Source organism: Sus scrofa, chromosome 3, assembly GCF_054392235.1.
Source record: "Sus scrofa isolate SSC_HxYL_T2T_F1_AM1 chromosome 3, Sscrofa_HxYL_maternal_Yorkshire_Landrace_v2.0, whole genome shotgun sequence".
In the NCBI taxonomy this organism is placed as follows: domain Eukaryota; kingdom Metazoa; phylum Chordata; class Mammalia; order Artiodactyla; family Suidae; genus Sus; species Sus scrofa.
This window is the reverse complement of record NC_139385.1, coordinates 46495366-46515928: the sequence shown is the minus strand read 5'-3', so window position 1 is coordinate 46515928 and position 20563 is coordinate 46495366. Positions and strand designations below refer to the sequence as shown.

Below are 20563 nucleotides of genomic sequence, written 5' to 3'. Positions count from 1 at the left end.
TGGAAAATTCTTTTTCCACCCATATGCAGAGACCACAACAGTTTGTAGTCAAATGTTTTGCCATTACTGAGATTTAATTTCCTCATCCATAAAGTACGGATAATATCCACCTTTCAGAGTTGCTGTGAGAATTCAGAATCATGTTCAGAAAGTGCCTAGGCGCCTTATGTACCTACATAAGGCACCTACATAAGGTGTTCAGAGGGGCCTGACAGATAAGAACTCTGCTTTTCCTTTTTAGCCAGTGTAATAGTTCCTGCACTCACGCCCGAATAAACAACCAGAATTACGCACTGGTAATGTCCTACTCAGTATTTGCCCTAGGCTGATCTGGCTCACTACGGAATTTCAGTCTCTGCAATACCTGCCAAACCCTGACAGATTCATTCATTCATCCATCTACTCGACAAACTTTTACTGAGAGCCTATGAAGTGCTAGACGCTTGGGGATGGAAAGGATAAATTAATTATTCAGTAGCCAGATTTTGCATAAAAATACCATCTACCTACCCATTAAGTGAGTTCTCCAAATTTTTACGCCTTAACATCTCTTGGTAGTTTGCCTATCCACTTAGGGGCTAGCACATGAACTCTCTGAAGTTCCTTCACTTTCTACTCTTATTCAAAATATACGGTGATATATTTTAGTCTATCTACCAAAAAACCCCCAACAACTTGCTTCTCTACATGAATTTTTGAGAAATACAAAACTGACATGAAATAAAGAGCTCAGTATGTGATAGAGATTACACGACACAGCAGCAACTACCATCCCTTCTACTTTCCAAAGGTATTTTAAGCATATGTCTCCTTTTCTCCAATGGCATCTCCTCAGCCCAAGGCTGTTATTCCTCATCTAGAGTTCGGCATTTACCTGGTTCTATACATAGTTTATTCATTTCACACTTGTGGGTTTAGTGTCTGATATGTATCAGGCCCTGAATTAGGATGGGGACGGGACCTAGATGCAAACTATTACATTTAGACTGGATCAACAGCAAGACCTCCTCAGAGCCTCAGAGAGGAGCAAGGGAAACAGAGGGCCGGATGTGGGACTAGATGTCTGCAGCCTCAATTTTACAACCCAGATCCTTCACCAGGGTGACGGAGAGAGGAGGTGGTACTGGAACTAGTCCGTTAGGGTGACATGGTGGCAGTGTCACAGGGAGTGCCTGTTATGAGCCTGGCCCTATACTACAGACCCTAGATACACCGTGACCTTCTCTGACGACCCCTCGACCCTGCGCTCCCAAATTCTCTTCCCTGAGTTCTGAGGCCTCCTCCTGCTTGGACCAGAGCCTGGCCTGACCTGGCCCGTTCCTCCCAGACCCTCCTGGTCCCTTGGTCTAGGTTTCAGAGGATGTGGTAGGGCCCAAGCCCCTCAAGCGCCTACTTGCTGGAGCTTCCCTCCAGAGGACAAAGCTGCATTGCTTGGTCCTCACTCTGGGTGTGGCTCTGGCACAAGAGAAGGGGACTCTGGACCCAGAGTGGGAGGAAGCACTGTTAGCTGCTGGCTCTGAGAAGGCAGCTGGCCCAATGGTCAGCTGAGGGTGTCAGTCAGACCCTTAGGGCAAATGCTACCAACTTTCTGACTCTAAAGCCATGGTCTCAACTTCTGAGCAGCCAGAGTTAGTCAGTTTGAGGCCTGGGATGGAGGAGCTGAGAGCAGAGCGGTAAAGGTGCAATTGTCATAAACTTGCTGACTTTTTTCCAGGAAGGGTGTGCATGCGTGTTTGTGTTTGTGTACATGCACGTGCACCTGTGTCTGCTTTCCTTTCCTGTCAGTACAACAGTTACTCATGGGGGCCTAGCTGCCAAGTCCCGCACTGGTACCCTGGAGCTCTGGAGACTTTGCCATCAGAGGATTCCATCACCATCCACTCCGTCACCATGAACATCTCCTGTTCACTGCCCAGACCCAGAACAATCCTCGCCAAGTGCTGCCAAGCCTCCCTCCTAATCATCTCTTGAACGGGATCACTGCCCCCCATCTCCAGACCTGACCTCTCTCCGCTTCAACTTTTGCCTCCTTTACCTCTTGTCCACACAACTGAGAATTCTTTAAAAATTCAGATTGTCTCGTACTTAAAACTCTCCCCAGCTGCACACAAGTAAATCCAAACTCTGCTGCAGCCTTTTCAAGGCCCAGCTGATCAGGCCTCTGCCCATCTCTTCCTCACGTCCCGCCACTCCCCCTCCCCTTGATAAGCACTCTCCAGACACCTGGCCGCCCTCCTTCCTCAGTGGAACCTGGGCCTGGCACACCCGGCTCCCTCTTCCTCCGGCCAATCCCACCCTCGGGAGCCTCACGAGACGGGACCTTCAGCATTCGCTGGGTCTCAAAGAGAAAACTTTCGTGCTTTTCTCCTCTTTCAAGTGTCCCCCAGCCTGCACTCCTAACTGTCACGGGGGTGCTGTCTTTCTCCCTCATTACAGGGTGGGGTCTGTGACACAGGGCTGTGCCATATCTTGCCCCCATGGTCTCCCCACAGTGCCTAGTTAGTGCCTCATGCAGAGCAGCTGCTGATTATTTGCTGACTAAATTAATGGCATAAATCAACCTGATTTGTAATTTGAGAATAATACTGTTAATTGTACAATCTTTTGAATAAATAGAATTTTAGTTTCCAGCTAATTTTACATTTCCATCCAGCATTTAAATTCTAGAAATCAATACAGTTTACATCCTGCTATTCTAAATAAACAGGACTTCCAGAGAGCTAAGCAATGATGGTCCTACAATTTCCTATTTTATTCTACAGACCTGTGCTGGGGCTGCAACAAAGAAGTACTCTTTATGCAGTCATTGCTGTACATGGAATTTCCCCCAAACTTCCATCACAAACCAAAGCTTTTTTTTTTTTTTTTTCCTTTTTGGCTGCGCCCACAGCATGTGAAAGTCCCCAGGCCAGAGACTAAACCTGAGCAGTGACAATCCCAGATCCTTCACTCCCTGAGCCACAGGAGAATGCCACACTCAGACAAAATTGGTCATTTTCTCCCTTAGAGGGGAACAGTTGGTCAATTATCTTTATAAATCCATTTCAGAAGGGTAGTTCTTCGTTTATGGCTTCAGTGGGAACTTGGCAAGTTTTCTGCATTTTGAAATTCTAGCTGACTTCCAAACACTCTGGGGTTGTCCATAAGAAAACTGGCCCACGGGCCATCACACTGGACATCTCCCCGGCATGGAGACAGACAGACAGACAGAGAGACAGAAAGATGCATATTTTGCATTCAGATACCATTTCCCATAGTTTGTAACTTCCTGCCCGTCTCACACGGTTGCGCCTTAGGGATGAGACGTCGGGCACCGGGCAAACAGGAACTGCACACCCCGCGTGAAATGCGACTCTCCCCGCTCACCCCGTCTTTTAAAATGATTCCAACTCCGTGACATTCTGCGGAAGGCAAATCTCTAAGGACGGTACACAGCCCAGCTGCCAAGGGGGGAGAGGGGAGGTGGGCTGGGCCCGGGTCGGGGGTTTGCTCCGAAGGCTCCTGGAAGCGCCTACCCGTGTCCCTGCGCGTCTGTCCGCCCACAGAACGTCCAGCACCAGCCTCGGCCCCCGCGGAAGCTAAGAGCAGTCTCCGGCCCGGATTCATGTTGAGTCCCTGCAGGACGAGGGTACATTCCGCATGGATCACACCTGCGCGTCTACACCGGCGTCCACACCCCCCAGAGCTGTCCGTGTCCCCACGGGACTCCGCCCCCGGATTCGAACTGGAAGCGGCCGTTGTCGGCCCACTTCGCACCTGGGCGTGTCCACGCACCCCAACCCGCCGGCGGCCCCCCGCTTCCGGAGACCCCGGCGGCCCCAGCGAGCTCCGGACCGGCGGCCGGGATGCGGGCGGGCCTCGCCTCAGCCACTACCCGCCGAGCCCGCGGGCAGCCGGGAGGGAAGGCCGCCCCCGCCACGGAAGCCCCGGCCCAGAGGCCCGCCCTGGGGAGGGACGAGAGCCCGCTGCCCGCCGCTCCCCGACTTCACGTCAAGCGCCCTCGCGGGCAGCTCCCCGGAGCGCCGTCCCAACTCAGACGCTCCTCGCGCCCCGAGAGCGGCCCGCTTACACAGGCTCCACCCGCCTGCCCGCCTGAGTTCGGCTGTTTCTCCACAGAACGCGCGGCCCACAGCCAGAGGAGACCACCGCCCAGTGAGGCCCACCGAGCGACCGTTAGCGCAGGCCGCGCCCCCGCCCCGCCTCCACCCCCACCCTGACTCTGTCCCGCCCCCTGACCTCCGACTCCACCCATGGTCTGACTGCCCCGCCCCCTAATCTCCGGCTCCACCCACGGCCTCTGTCCCGCCCCTGACCTCCGACTCCACCCACAGCTTGACTGCCCCCACCCCTCGACCTGCGACTCCACCCACGCCGACTCTGCCCCGCCCCCAAACCTCTGACTCCACCCACGGCCTGACTGCCCACTCCTAGACCCCACTCCATCCTAGCCCCGAGTCTGTCCCGCCCCCAACCTCTGGCTCCACCCACCCCCTTACTCTGTCCCGGTCCCTGACCTCCGACTCCACCCACGGCCTGCTGCTCCACCCCTCGACCCTTGGCTCCACCCACGCCGACTCTGTCCCGCCCCCGACCTCCGACCCTACCCACTCCCTGACTCTGTGCCCCCCTTCGACTCCACCCACTCCCGCCCTACGTTCCGCCCCCGCGCCCTGATTCCGACTTGGGCCCTGCCCCGTTCCTTCCAGTCCCTCTCAAGTCCAGGTCTTGAGGAGCGTGGCTTTGGGGAGACTGGGGGCGAGCTGGTCCTTCAGACTCGAGGGCCGTCCGGGGTGGGAGTCCGGGGTGCTAAGACCCGGGCGCCAAGCAAGATGCTTGGGATCTTTTCCGCTGAAACACGGCAGAAATGCAGCGGAAAGTGCAGCAGCTGAATACACACACAGACGAGAAACCGGGGAAATCTGAAAAAGACTGGGTGTGTCTGCCTCAGTAACTTGATTGTGATCTCGGAAGAAGTTCTGACTGGGGAAAAGTGGATCAGGTGTAGTAGCCTCTCTGTACTTTTTTTTATACAGCATCTGATGCTGTATCTCAATTGAAAGAAGAGTGCGTGGGACAAGGGAGACTGCGGAGTTCTCTCATGGCTAAGCGGGAGGATCCGGCGTTGTCACTGGTTGCTGCTCTGGCGCGGGTTTGATCCCTGGGCTGGGAAATTCCACATGCCACAGGTGCTGCTAAAATAATGCAAAAATTAAAAAGCTTTGAAAAAAGGGTTCATGATTGCTGATGAGGCTTTTAGAAGGGGAGCTGATTAGACGTTTAGAAGGGGAGTGGTGCTGGATGCAGACCCTCGTGGGTCATCTCTTGGGGAGTGTGAAGTAGGCCAGGTTGCTCGATCCATAATGCTATTTTCCCGATGTTTATATCATTTCCCGCACAGAGATATACGCTGTGTGTATAATTTGATGTGCTAAATATTGGACTTAGGTAAACCTGACAAAACACTTGCCAGCGTTTTAATTACTACCATCTGCAAATCTTTTTAATCTAATGACTTACAATTTTTGTTCATAATAGTACTAATCAGGGGCAAATAAGATCCCAAAACTAAATTCTTTAAATTTGTTACCAACTGGAGTTCCCCTCGTGGCGCAGCAGAAAGGAATCCGAGTAGGAATCATGAGGTTGCGGGTTCAATCCCTGGCTTTGCTCAGTGGGTTAAGGATCCAGCGCTGCCGTGAGCTGTAGTGTAGGTTGAAGATGCGGCTCTGATCTGGCGTGGCTGGGGCTCTGGCGTCGACCTGCAGCAGCAGCTCCAATTAGACCTCTAGCCTGGGAACCTCCACATGTCGCGGGTGCGGCCCTAAAAGGACAACAAAAGACCAAAAAAAAAAAAAAATTGTTACCAACTGCTATCCACACATAGCATTGTTTAAATTATTGAGCTTCTTTCTTTAAAAGGAAAATCCACTTTGGTACTTATTACACAACCATACACTACAAAAGAAAAATACAACATCAGGGGCAAGTCTTACATTGGTATCAAAACATAGTTATTTTTCATCCTTTGTTACTTTGTAATTTCCCAAATAATAGTGGAAGCAAAATAAACTACCCGCATTTTCACCATTTAAAATTTAATAGTGGGAGTTCCCGTCCTGGCTCAGCAGTAACACACCCGACTAGTATCCATGAGGACACGGGTTCAATCTCCGGCCTCGCACAGTGGGTTAAGGATCTGGCGTTGCCGTGAGTTGTTGGTAGGTTGCAGATGAGGCTTGGATCTGGCATTCCTGTGGCTGTGGTGTAGGCCAGCGGCTGTAGCTCTGATTCGACCCCTAGCCTGGGAACCTCCATATGCCACAGCAGCCCTAAAAAGACAAAAATTAAAATAAAATTGAACAGTGAAAGCTTTAAAATGTTTTCCATATTCCTTTCCAGTCATTGTCTTTAAAAGAACATATCTTGGAGTTCCCGTTGTGGCACATGGGAAACGGATCTGACTAGTACCCGTGAGGATATGGGTTCGATCCCTGGCCTCCCTCAGTGGGTTAAGGATCCAGTGTTGCCTGTTGAGCTGTGGTGTAGGTCGCACGTGCAGCTCGGATCCCGTGTTGCTGTGGATGTAGTGCAGGCTGGCAGCTGCAGCTCCAATTCCACTCCCAGCCTGGAAACTTCCATATGCCGTGAGTGCGGCCCCAAAGAGAAAAAAAAAAAAATCTTAATCTTTCTAAAAGAATGAACTGGCATTTTCAGTGGATTCTAAAGGGAAAAAAAAGATATAAAAATAGTTTGCATGCCTTTTTCATTTTTGCCTTACTGGGGGAATACGTTTTTAAATGTTTGTGTGCATTTTTTCAGATTCTGGTAAATTCATTTTTGCTGAAAGCTACATAAGATTAAGCAAGCATAGTCAGCCTCACCAGTACAGAACAGGCGTTTCTTATGACATGCTGCTTCAAAAGAGAAGCCTAAAAGACGGGGACTGTTGGATATTCATAATGAAATTGGGACCCCCTCGGCGCATAAAGAATTCACTTCTTCTATTCCTTATAGAAATTCTGTGAACCCGCTCTGTTCTTAACAACAGAATTGGCTTGTTGATACCTTTTGGATGGGTGTGAGCAAAAGCGAGGACAGGGGATGCTAAACTTGCCACTCGATGGAGAAGCCACGTGAACAAAGGTCCCCACTGAAATGGCCTGTGTATCTGGCTAAAGAAAGGGCATGAGGCTACACCCGTCCCCTCCCCGAAGCATGCCAGCTGTCACACACCACTAGAGGCATGCCACAAAAGGGTGACAGGGGAGACACAGAGTGATCGACTTTACACGGAGTGATGACTTTACACCTACTAATCGGTAGGGGGAGATTGACAGTTTAATGACCTCCAAGGCTGCCTTTTATTTAGCCAAGGACAAAATAACTGTTCTAAAGTTCGTGCCCTGATGACAGGATCCCTCCCAAGAGCTGAAATGCTGACACCTCAGTTCCTGGTCTCCCTCCGCACTCTTCCGTCTGTCCGGGGACCAGCCAACATTTCCACGGGGTGTAGATGCACTGATGTTTACAGATATCGGTGTAAAGTTTTGCAGAAGGTTGTCTAAAGAAGGGGAGTGAAGTGACCCGTGGATGGGGGTGCAGAGCTCAATGTGGAGATCAGGCCCGGGGGCAAAACGGAGCTGCTGGAGAGCTCGCGGAGCGCCGGAGAGGCAGAAACGGAAGAGACAGAGTCCAAAGGCCATCTGGGGGCTGGATTCAGGAGAACTGAAGGAGTATTGATTGGGAAAGCGAGCGTATGAGACCACGAAGCAGAAGCGGCTCTGGAGCCTAAGGGCTGAGAAGCCAGGAACATGCCAGGCGAACTCCTGAGTCGGGACGTGGGGAAGAACAGACCCCTTCTTGAGTCCGAGGGGTTCAAACAACAAAAACCTCATTTGCTTCACGAGCAAAGCAACTGCAAGCGGAAACAAACACTGCCGATGAACGGAAATAAAAATCCCGGTTGAGGAGTTCCTGTCGTGGCGTAGTAGGAACAAGTCCGACTAGGAACCATGAGGTTGCGGGTTCGATCCCTGGCCTCGCACAGTGGGTTAAGGATCCGGCGTTGCCCTGAGCTGTGGTATAGTTTGCACACGTGGCTCGGATCTGGCTTGGCTGTGGCTGTGGCTGTGGCTGTGGTGTAGGCCGGCAGCTGTAGCTCTGATTTGACCCCTAGCCTGGGACTCCATAGGCTGTGGGTGCGGCCCTAGAAAGAAAAAAAAAAAAAAAAATCCCGGTTGAACTACAAAGGGAATCTGGAAAACCCACTGAGAGCCTGATCCACAGGACGTAAACTAAAGTGAGGAGGGGGGCTTGGGACGCACCATGGGTTATCGTGCCTCACAGAAACGGCGTTATTTCCAGCTTGAAGGTTTGTGATGACTCTGCCACAAGCCAGTCTGGGGGCACCATTTTTCCCACCGAATGCGCTCACTTCCTGTCGCTGTCTCACATTGTGGTAATTCTTGCAGTATTTCAAGCTTCTCTTTTTGTTTGTTTGTTTGTTTGTTTTTTAGGGCCACTCCTGTGGCACATGGACGTTCCCAGGTTAGGGGTTGAATCAGAGCCACAGCCACGCAGGATCCGAGCCTCATCTGCAACCTACACCGCAGGCACGTTGGCCCGCTGAGCAAGGCCTGGATCAAAGCCTGTCGGATTTCTTTCCGCAGCACCATGACGGGACTCCCTAACCTATGTCATTATTGCATGTGTCATGGTGACCTGCAATCTGAGATCTTAGTTGTTGCTCCTACTACTTGCTAAAGGCTCAGGTGATGGTTAGCCTTTTTTATCCATAAAAAAAAATTGTTTTGGCTTCTTCCAAGGCATGTGGAAGTTCCCAGGCCACGGATCGAACCCGTGCCATAGCAGTGACAATATCAGATCTTTAACTGCTAGGCCACAGGGGAACTCACAGGCTTTGGTCTTTGTTTGGCTTATTTTACCTGTTTAGGGGTTTACTCAGAACTCAGTACCCATCTGCATTGCTCACATGTTGGGCAAATGCTAAAGGAAGCAACAGAAAACCGCAATTGCAAAATACTTTTTTTTTTTTGCTTTTTTAGGGCCGCACCTACAGCATATGGAAGTTTCCAGGCTAGCACTCAAACTGGAGCTCCAGCTGCCGGCCTACACCACAGCCACAGAAACACCAGATCGGAGCCATGTCTGCAACCTACACCACAGTTCATGGTAACACCGGATCCTTAACCCCCTGAGCGAGGCCAGGGATCGAACCCACGTCCTCATGGATGCTAGTTGGGTTTGCGAACTGCTGAGCCATGATGGGAGCATCAGGTTCCTTCTAGTTCTCTCTTAGTTTGCTGGAATGATCTTAGAAGAGTTACTCAACTTGTCAAATGTAAATGAACATGACTCCTCCTCCCCACTCCTTTTTTTTGGTTGCATCTGTGACCAGAGCCACAGCAGTGACAACGCCAGATCCTTAACCCCCTGAGCCACCAGGGAACTCCTTCCTTTTTAAAAACACGTAAAGATCATAGCTGGTGTAGTCATCCCTGTGACATAACGGATGGGAAATTACGGAGGCTTACATTCTCTCGAGAACGGTCACTAAAATGGGTTGCAGAATACTGTAAGTGGTAATCCTGGCTGAGGCAGGCCATGAAAACAAGGTGAATTGGCCTTACATTCTCTTGTTCAACTCAACTTTCCCTAAATCAACACAGAAGCAGCAGGGAGTTGTCACAGCTTTTCTGGGGGCATCGGCGTCCGTCCTTGTCAGAGCCCAGACAGAAAGGGCCATGCAGGGCCCTGAAGCCTCAGCAACACCCTCTGGATGTTACCAAGTTCCACAAAGGGGACAACCACAGGTCATCGACGAGGAAATTCTTTCCCTCGAAAAGATGTCCTCACACTTTTTTTTTTTTTTAGGGCCGCACCCATGGCATATGGAGGTTTCCAGTCTAGGGGGTCCAATCCGAGCCGTAGCCACCAGCATACACCACAGCCACAGCAACACCAGATCCGAGCCGGGTCTGAAACCTGCACCACAACTCACAGCAACGCCGGGATAACTTAACCCACTGAGCGAGGCTAGGGATCGAACCTGTGTCCTCATGGATGCTAGTCAGATTCGCTTCCGCTGAGCCATGATGGGAACTCCCCAGTCCTAATATTAACAATGGGAGTTATGAGAAGGCCTGGGGAGTAGTATGGGGAATGGATGAGAACCATCTAGCCCACAGGCAATGGAGTCATTAAAATTGAAAAAATGGGGAGTTCCCGTTGTGGCGCAGTGGTTAACGAATCCGACTGGGAACCATGAGGTTGCGGGTTCGGTCCCTGCCCTTGCTCAGTGGGTTAAGGATCCGGCGTTGCCGTGAGCTGTGGTGTAGGTTGCAGACGCGGCTTGGATCCTGCGTTGCTGTGGCTCTGGCGTAGGCCGGTGGCTACAGCTCCTATTGGACCCCTGGCCTGGGAACCTCCATGTGCCGCGGGGGCGGCCCAAAGAAATAGCAAAAAGACAAAAAAAAAAAAAATTGAAAAAATGAGGAGGTCCCGTTGTGGCTCACGGGGTGAAGAACCCAACATAGTATCCATGAGGATGTGGGTTTGATCCCTGGCCTCGACCAGTGGGTTGAGGATCCAGGGTTGCCTTGAGCTGTGGGGTGGGTCGCAGAGGCTGCTCGGATCCCACATGGCTGTGGCTGTGGTGTAGACCAGTGGCTACAGCTCCAATTCAGCCCCTAGACTGGGAACCTCCCTATGCCACGGGTACGGCCCTAAAAGGAAAAAAACGGAAAATGAGCCTCCGCAACAGGATACAACTTCACAGCCCCCAGGATGGCCATGGATTAAGAGACAACATTAACAAGCGTTGGCAGGGAGGATGCAGAGAGATCAGAACCTTCCCGCACTGCTGGTAGGATGGAAAAGGTGCAGCTCCCGTGGAAAAGAGTCCAGCCGTCCTGCAAACAGTTCAACGCACAGTTGCTGTCTGACCCGGCAATTCCACTCTTGCTTCTCTCTCCAAGAGAAATGGGAACATATGCCCACACAAAAAGTTGTGCATGATGGGAGCTCTCTTGTGGCACAGCAGGTTAAAAATCTGGCATAGTCACTGTAGCAGCTCAAGTCACAGCTGTGATGCAGGTTCAATCCTTGGCCCAGGAACTTCCACATGCCCTGGGCATGGAAAATTTCTGAATTAACATCCAGAAATTGGTGGCAGTTCTGCATACTCGCAATGAGATATTAGAGAAGGAATATAAAAATACAATACCTTTTAAAATCACACCCCCCAAAATTAAATACCTAGGAATAAACCTGACCAAGGAGGTAAAAGACTTATATGCTGCGAACTATAAAACATTAATCAAGGAAATTAAAGAGGATTCAAAGAAATGGAAAGATATTCCATGCCCCTAAATTAGAAGAATTAATAATGTTAAAATGCCCATACTGCTGAGAGCAATCTATAGGTTAAATGCAATCCCTATCAAATTACCCACGATGTTTTTCACAGAACTAGAACTAACAATTCAAAAATTTATATGGAACCATAAAAGACCCAGAATTGCCTAAGCAACGCTGAGGAACAAAAGCCAAGCAGAAGGCATAACTCTGCCTGACTTCAGACAACATTACAAATCTCCAGTCATCAAGACAGTGTGGTACTGGCACTAAAACAGATATACAGACCAATGCAACAGAACAGAGAACCCAGAAATAAACCCCAGACACTTACGGTCAATTCATCTTTGACAAAGGAGGCAAGAACATAAAATGGGGAAAAAAATCAGTCTCTTCAGCAAGAGGTGCTGGGAAAATTAGACAGCTGCACGCAAAGCAACAAAACTAGAACACACCCTCACACCAGGCACAAAAATAAACTCAAAATGCCTTAAAGACTTAAACATAAGACATGACACCATCAAACTCCTAGAAGAGAATGTAGGCAAAACATTCATCAACCATACAAATGTTTTCTTAGGTCAGTTTCCCAAAGCAATAGAAATAAAAACAAAAATAAACTCATGGGACCAAAGCAAACTTACAAGCTTTTGCACAGCAAAGGAAACCATTAAAAAAAAAAAAAAAAGACAACCTACACAATGGGAGAAAATAGTTTCAAATGATGCAACTGACAAGGGCTTAATCTCCAAAACATACAAAAAACTCATACAACTCAACAGCAAAAAACAACCAAAAATCCAACGGAAAAATAAGCAGAAGACCTGAACAGACATTTCTCCAAAGGAGACATACGGATGGCCGACATATGAAAAAATGCTCAGCGTCACTAATTATTAGAGAAATGCAAATCAAAACAACAATGAGGCACCCACCACCTCGCACTTCTCTGAATGGTCATCATTAGTAAGTCTACAAATACCAGATCCTGGAGAGGGTGTGGAGGAAAGGGAACCCCCCCACACACTGTTGGTGGGAATGTAAATCTCCACTATGGAAAATCGTATGGAATTTCCTCAGAAAACTAAATATAGAACTACCACATGACCCAGCAATCCCACTCCTGGGCATGTATCCAGACAAAACTTTCCTTGAAAAAGATACAGGCACCTGAACGTCCATTGCAGCAATAGCCAAGACAAGGAAACAACCTAAAGTCCATCCAGAGATGAATGGATTAAGAAAGTGTGGTTCATTTACACAACAGAATACTACTCAGCCACAAAAAGAAAAACATAATGCCATTTGCAGCAACATGGATGGAACTAGAGACTCTCCTACTAAGTGAAGTAAGTCAGAAGGAGAAAGACAAACACCATATGATACCACTTAGATTTGGAATCTAATACATGGCACAGATGAACCTATCTACAGAAAAGAAACAAACTCATAGACATGGAGAACAGATTTGTGGTTGCTGAGGTGGGGGGAGAGGGAGTGGGGTGGACTGGGAATTTGGGGTTCGTAGATGCAAACTATTGCATTTGGAGTGGATAAGCAATGAGGTCCTGCTGTACAGCACAGGGAACTATATCTAGTCACTTGTGATAGAGCATGATGGAGGATAATGTGAGAAAAAAAAGAATGTGTGTATATATATATATATATATTTATATATGCATGACTGGGTCACTTTACAGCAGAAATGGACAGAACATTGTAAATCAACTATAACAAAAAAATGTTTTAAGTTGTACCTGAACGTTCATAATTCACCATAACAAAAGAGAGGAAACAAACCCCATGTCCCTAAACCGATGAATGGATAGACTTAGAAACAGCTAAGACGGTCTATCCATACAAGGGCATATGAACATGAATGAACGGTCTATCCATACAAGGCCATGAACATGAATGAAGTACTGAGACGTGTTACAACAGGTACGGAGCCTTGACTGGCTTTTTAAAATATGAGTGTGGTCATATACAGTATGGTCCTTTGCAACTGGCTTCTTTCACTTAGTATAAATAATCTCATATTTTATATGATCTCACTTACATGAAATGGCCATCATAGGCAAATCCTTAGAGAAAAAGGAGATTAATATTTGCCCAGGATTTCAGGAAAGGAGGGAAAAGAGGGAGTGACCACTACGTGGGTCCGAGGTTTCTCTTCTTTTCTTTGGGGGGGGGGGTTGCTGTGGGACGTTCCTGGCCCAGGTATCCAATCCACGCCACAGCGGTGACAATACCACATCCTTAACTGCTGGGCCACCAGGGAACTCCCCAGGATTTCTTTAAGGGGTAAGGCAAATGTTCTGTAACTAGAGAGCTGCACACCTCTGAACAGTCAAAAAACCCATCCCATGCTTAAAGATGGTGAATTGTGTGATCTGTGCACTATATCTCATAAAGCTATTAAATACTTTTTGTTTGTTTGTTTGTTTGTTTGTTTTTGCCATTTCTTGGGCTGCTCCCACTGCATATGGAGGTTCACAGGCTAGGGGTCGAATCAGAGCTGTAGCCGCCCACTTATACCACAGCCACAGCAACGTGGGATCCGAGCCGTGTCTGCGACATACACCACAGCTCGTGGCAACGCCGGATCCTTAACCCACTGAGCAAGGCCAGGGATCGAACCCGCCACCTCATGGTTCCTGGTCGGATTCGTTAACCACTGAGCCACAGCGGGAACTCCTATTAAATACTCTTAAAGGAAACTCAACTGTCCTCATGGTTCTTGTGGAAACTTTGAGCAACTGTGAACTTCTGGGCATTGAAAGACCCAACACTTTGAGTCTGCAGAGAACTCCCAGAAATTTCTAGATTGTCATCAAAGTTCTGGTGTGTGGAGGATGAACAGGGGCACCCCTGTATAACATATTTTCCTATCTGTGTTTGAATTCGAGTTTTCCCAGCATGAACTACCGTCAAAGACACAGCAAAGGCTTCTTTGCTCTCTGTCATTTCATTCTTACCACAGCCGTGATGGCGAGGCCGTGCATGACACTGGACATAAGGCACCAAGTTCTGTTCCATTTGCGCGATCAAAAGCAGTCAGCTGATTTAAAAAAAAAAAAAGATCCCACCTAGAGATTCTCATACTAAGTGAAGTAAGTCAGAAAGACAAATACCATATGGTATCACATGTGGAATCTCACATAGGGCACCAAAGAACCGATCTACAAAATAGAAACAGACTCGCAGACAGAGAGCATAGACCTGTGGTTGCCAAGGGGGAGGGAGGGGGATGCCCTGGGAGTTTGGCATTAGCTGATGCCAACTAGTACGCCTGGGATGGAGAAACAACAGGTCCCGCTATAGGGCACAAGGAAGAGTCCTCAAGATCCTGCAATCCACCATATGGAAAAGAAGACAAAAAGCCACGTGTATACGTGTACAACCGAATCACTTCGTGGCACCACAGAAATTAACACACCGTAAATTAACTATACTTCCGTAAATTATAAATTTTTTAAAGAGATTTACAAAAAGAATAAAAAAGCCACTCTAACGCATTAAAGGTTTTTTGTTTTTGTTTTTTTGTCTTTTTGCCATTTCTTGGGCCACTCCCGCAGCATATGGAGGTTCGTAGGCTAGGGGTCAAATGGGAGCCGTAGCCGCCGGCCTACGCCACAGCCACAGCAACATGGGATCCGAACCACATCTGTGACCTACACCGCAGCTCACAGCAATGCTGGATCCTTAACCCACTGAGCGAGGCCAGGGATCGAACCCGAAACCTCATGGTTCCTAGTTGGATTCGTTAACCACGGAGCCACGACGGAAACTCCGCGTTAAATGTTTTTGAAGAACAAAACAGATCCTTGGAAGTTGCGCTAATTTTTGCTTTCCCCCAAATTAAGTAAGATTGATATTTACATCTCTGTGTGAGAAAAAGTTCCCTGTGTGCGGCCTCATTCACTGCTTTTGTTTTTGTTTTCTGTTTTTTTTTCTTTTTCAGCCGCATTGGAGGCATATGGACATTCTCAGACCAGGGATCAAATCCCAGCTACAGCTGCGACCTACACGGGATCCCTTCACCTGCTGTGACCAGTGGGACTCCTCTCACTTACTGTTGGGAAGAAAACCACGGCTGCTTTTTCCTCACGTCTCTGTGTCTGTGCGTCCTGACATCCGCGTCTCAAGACTATTGCGTAAAAGTCCTGGCCCCTTCACTTTTTTATCCGCATCCCTGAAATGAAAGTCAGCCGTATTTTATTATTTAATGATAACTTAGGAGTTGAGACCATCGTTGTCTAGATGTTCTCCCTCGGCTTTAGGACAGACGGCCGTTCTTCCCTCTGCTGGCATCACGGCGAAGAATAAAATGAGTCAACTTAGTCGCTTCTGTATCATCATGAAAATTTTTTTCTTCTCGATCCATCGTTTTATGACCCCAAGGTCACAGCTATTGCAACATTTTATTGCGGCTTGGCAAATTCTCCCTGTCCACTCCATATGACAAGGGCTTTCATTTCGCCAATTAAACAACTGGAAATGGATACCACCTGTGCTCCCACATTAATTCTGTCGATAAAGCCCACCCTAATCACGCCGCACTGGTGCAAAACAGATGCCAGGGGGCTGACAGAGAGAGGGGGTCACTTCACATCACCCCAACCACCGATCAAGTTATTTCAAAGGCTTAAAGCCATGGTTTCTGGGAATAGAGACCTTTGCGTGTCAGAGCCTCTCATGTTTGCCAGCCTCTCAGCAGAGGACACATATTTATTATGTGAAGCTCTTTCTATTTGTGGGGAAAAGCTTGAAAACATTTTGAAAAACATGACGTCCTTTGAACTATAATTAGAGAAAAGATGCTAACGTTTCCAGCAGTGATTCCATACGCATTTGCTTTTAAATAAGTATTTTATGAAAGGAAATACCGTGAGAGGGGACATCTCGAGTTGAACGTTTTCACACAGTTTTTAACTTAATGACCCACTGGGCAAGACAGTAAAATGTTATGAGGAGTCAGAAATTCGGGATGACATATTCAAATTCTAGTTACAAGATTCATCTTAGATCTTTGACGTCGAAAAACATTTCACCTGCTTCTGGGAATGCTTCCGGACTTGCTCTTACAGTGTCGAGGAAGGATTCAGCCGAGGAAAATGGAAAAGTTAACCTACTGGATCAAGTTCATCTTTTTTCTTTTCTTTTCTTTTCTTTTTTTTTTAAGGGCCATACCTGCAGCATATGGAAGTTCCCAGGCTAGGGGCTGAATCGGAGCGGCAGCGGCCAGCCTACGGCAGCCAAAGCAACTCAGGATCCTAAGCTGCAGCTCCAGGCAACACTGGATCCTCAACCCGCTGAGCGAGGCCAGGGATGGAACATCCTCCTGGATACCAGTCGGGTTCTTAACCTGCTGAGCCATAGCAGGAACTCCTGGATCGTTCACCTTGTATCAGTGCTTTTGTTGTCATTTTAAAATGTTAGAGTATATGGAGTTCCCATCGTGGCGCAGCGGAAATGAATCCGACGACGAACCACGAGGTTGAGGCTTCAATTCCTGGCCTCGCTCAGTGGGTTAAGGATCCGGCACTGCCATGAGCTGTGGTGTAGGTGCAGACGCAGCTCAGATCTAGCATGGCTGTGGGGTAGGCCAGCAGCTGTAGCTCTGACTCGACCCCGAGACTGGGAACCTACATACACCGAGGCTGTGGCTCCATATGCCTCGGGTTTGGCCCTAGAAAAAAAAAAGAAAAATTAGAGTATAAAGATTGAGTTCTATTTAGGGCAACAATAAAGTTCTAGAAATAGATAATGATGGTGGTTATAAATACTGTGAAATTATTTAATGTCACCAAATTGTACACGTAAAAGTGGTTAAAATGGGAGTTCCCGCTGTGACACAATGCGTTAAGAATCCGACTGCAGCTGCGGCTCAGATTCAATCTCTGGCCCAGGAACTTCCTTTCCGTATGCTGAGGAGTGCAGCCGTTGGAAAAAAAAAAAGTGGCTATATTGTAAATGTTATATTGTATATATTTTACTACATACACACAAAAAAAGGCTGAATTCTGCAGGCCCTGTGAATTATATCAACTTGAGAGGAATTGTTTTAGAGAAATCCAAATCACAGTGTTTTCCAATTTCCTGTTCCCTCAAGGATGGCAGAAATGGGAGTTTGATAAAACTGGTAGGGGTTCTCTGGTGGCATAGCAAGTTAAGGGTCTAGTATTGTCACTGCAGTGGCTTGGGTCGCAGCCATGGCACAGGTTTGATCCCTGGCCCAGGAACGTGTACCTGCGGTGGGCATGGCCTCCAAAAAAGAAAAATGTTCTGCAGTTAGATGATGGTTGCGGTTCCACAATTTTTGTGACTGCTAGAAATTATTGAATTGTGATTTAAAACGATGAATGTTACGGTATATAAATTATTTCTCAATAATAATAATTTTAAAACATTAGATGTTCTAGTCGTGGCACAGTGGAAATGAATCTGACTAGGAATCAAGAGGTTGCGGGTTCGACCCCTGGCCTAACTCAGTGGGTTAAGGATCCAGCATTGCCATGACCTGCGGTGTAGGTCGCAGACGCGGCTTGGATCCTGCGTTGCTATGGCTGTGATGTAGGCTGGCGGCTGCAGCTCTGGCTGGACCCCTAGCCTGGGAACCTCCATATGCTGCAGGTGCAGCCCTAAAAAGCAAAAAAAAAATTTTTTAAATAAGGAGTTTCCGTTGTGGTGCAGTGGTTAACGAATCCGAGTAGGAAACATGAGGTTGCGGGTTCCATCCCCGGCCTTGCTCAGAGGGTTAACGATCCGGTGTTGCTGTGAGCTGTGGTGTAGGTCGTAGACGAGGCTCGGATCCCGTGTGGCTGTGGCCCTGGTATAGCCGGCGGCTACATCTCCTATTAGACCTGTAGCCTGGGAACCTCCATATGTTGCGGGTGCGGCCCTAGAAAAGCCGGGGAAAAAAAAAAAAAGCCAAAAAAAAAATAATAAAAAAAATAAACGATCAGTTTCAGGGACTCAAACACATATTTCAACAGTGAAATGACAACCTAAAAAAGGAAAGGATAAGGGAATTGTATTTTCAAAATATTTAAGCAAAATAACTGAAAACTCAGAATTTCATATCCATTTCAAAAATCAGGATGTGAGAAGTTCCCTGGTGGCCTAACGGTTAAGGATCCAGAGCTGTCACTGCTGTGGCTTGGGTTCAGTCCTTCACCCTGGGAAACGCCATATGCCGGGAGCTCAGCTAAAAAAAAAAAAAAAAGAAAAAAAAAAAAAAAAAAAGGCAGGATATGAAAAAAAATCCTTAAAACATGCAAGGCCTCCAAGCTGTGAGACACAAGACCCATGCAAAATTGTTTAGGAGAAAGTTGCTGTGATTTTCTTTTTACAGCCCCCCTGTGGCATATGGACATTCCCAAGCCAGGGTGAAATTGGAACTACAGCTGTGGACTAAGCCACAGCCGCACCAAATCGGAGCCACATCAGTGACCCGCATCCCAGCTTACAACAATGCCAGATCCTTAACCCACTGAGAGAGGCCAGGGATCCAACCGGCGTCTTCACAGACACTATGTAGGGGTCTTAACCCACTGAGCAACAGCAGGAACTCTTGGGTTGCAGTATTTAAACAGGAGGAAAGAAACAACAGGAGAAGCTACAAAGACACAGGAAGTAGGGATGTTAAAATTCATTGAAAGGCTATTGCGGTTGCTCTTACGAAGTCTCTAAATCCAAATTAAAAAGAAAAAATATATCCAGAGTGAGACAGAATTATAAGTTACCCGCGTCACGGAACGGAGGACAACCAAGGGGACCACAGCGTGCTGGATTCTTAAGTTATTGTGGGGGGAATAGAGTCATTAATTTTTTAAGGAAGGAAGGGTGAAAAGGAAGCAGAAAAGTGGGATAAACCAAAGTGACAGTAGGAACAAGTCCAAGCGGGTCCATAAGGACAAGAGCGTAAATGGACTAACTTCACGGTAAAAAAACAACCAACAGAAAAAACCCACACAGACTGACAGAAGGGTTTTTGTTTTTTTTTAGTCCAGATAAATGAACGAATAAAAATAATCTTTCCGATGTCTGCACCTTCTGCAAACATGCAACTGTGCAATCCGACTCTAAGAGGCACTGCCCACATCCAGCCCCCGAGGAAAGAGTTGGGGGAGCTGGAAGAACAAAATCCACCACCTACATCAGGGGCTAGCAAACGCTATCCCAGGGACGAAATCTGGCCGCCACATGTGCTTTCATGACAAGAGAGCCATACGATAGTTCTGACGTTTTTAAGGGTTGAAAAAAAATTCAAAAGAATATTTCACAACATGCGGAAATTATGTGAAATTCAAATCTAAGTGTCCATAAAGCTTTTCTGGACACAGCCCCACGCTGGTGTCGGTATCGTCTAGAAGCTCCTTAAACATGACAATATCACATTCGAATAGTTTCAACAGAGACCACACGGCCTACTAAACCTAAAATATGTGCTATCAGCCCTTTCACTGAAAAGGGGTTTTTTGGTGTTGGTGTGAGTGTTTTGTCTTTTTAGGGCCATACCCACAGCCTACGGAGGTTCCCAAGCTAGGGGTGAATTGGAGGACAGCCGCCAGCCTACACCACAATCACAGCACCGTGGGATCTGAGCCGGGTCTGCAACCTACACCACAGGTCATGGCAACGCTGGATCCTTAGCCCACTGAGCGAGGCCAGGGATCGAACCTGCGTCCTCATAGATACGAGTCATATTCGTTTCCTCTGAGTCACAACAGGAACTGCAAAATAGAAAAGTTTTACTGACCCCTCCTCTAAGTACTCTCTAGGCATAAAAGATAGTCCTTTGGTGGCAGAGTTGAGCCAGGTGGCTAGTGCTAGGTGGAAATCTTATTTACACGTGAGTGTTAAAAAAAAAATACGGCCATGTCTCAGTAAGTAAAACCTAGCCTTCAACAAGTACAACTTGGACTTCCCGTCGTGGCGCAGTGGTTAACGAATAGAACAGGAACCATGAGGTTGCAGGTTCGATCCCTGGCCTCGCTCAGTGGGTTAAGGATCCAGCATTGCCAGGAGCTGTGGTGTAGGTTGTAGACGCGGCTTGGATCTGGCATTGCTGTGGCTCTGGTGTAGGCCAGTGGCTACAGCTCCAATTAGATCCCTCGCCTGGGAACCTCCACATGCCGCAGGTGCAGCCCTGAAAAGCCAAAAAAAAAAAAAAAAAGAAGAA

General features: G+C 47.8%; 1 protein-coding gene and 1 long non-coding RNA gene across 7 annotated transcripts in view; one reads left to right on the top strand and one right to left on the bottom strand.

The window, feature by feature from the left end:
* MEIOB (meiosis specific with OB-fold) overlaps nucleotides 1-4154 on the bottom strand; it is a 40428-nt gene extending 36274 nt beyond the window's left edge. For 4 of the 6 annotated variants that reach the window (XR_014840999.1, XR_014841000.1, XM_085017998.1 and 1 more), the window contains exons 1-3: nucleotides 4070-4154; nucleotides 3516-3615; nucleotides 3246-3401 (exon numbers count right to left, since the gene is read on the bottom strand). Coding sequence is in view for 4 of the 6 variants with exons in the window: in XM_085017998.1 (XP_084874124.1) it covers nucleotides 3246-3401; nucleotides 3516-3606 (247 nt within the window). In the remaining 2 variants the exon portion in view is untranslated. The remainder of the gene's footprint in view (nucleotides 1-3245; nucleotides 3402-3515; nucleotides 3616-4069) is intronic. The other 2 variants (XM_021086801.2, XM_085018000.1) reach the window with 1 other exon arrangement.
* Nucleotides 4155-4704: 550 nt separating this feature from the next.
* Nucleotides 4705-7968, top strand: LOC146404604 (uncharacterized). The gene is made up of 2 exons (XR_014841072.1): nucleotides 4705-4999; nucleotides 6820-7968. It is a non-coding gene; the product is annotated as an uncharacterized LOC146404604 (long non-coding RNA).
* Nucleotides 7969-20563: the final 12595 nt, after the last annotated feature.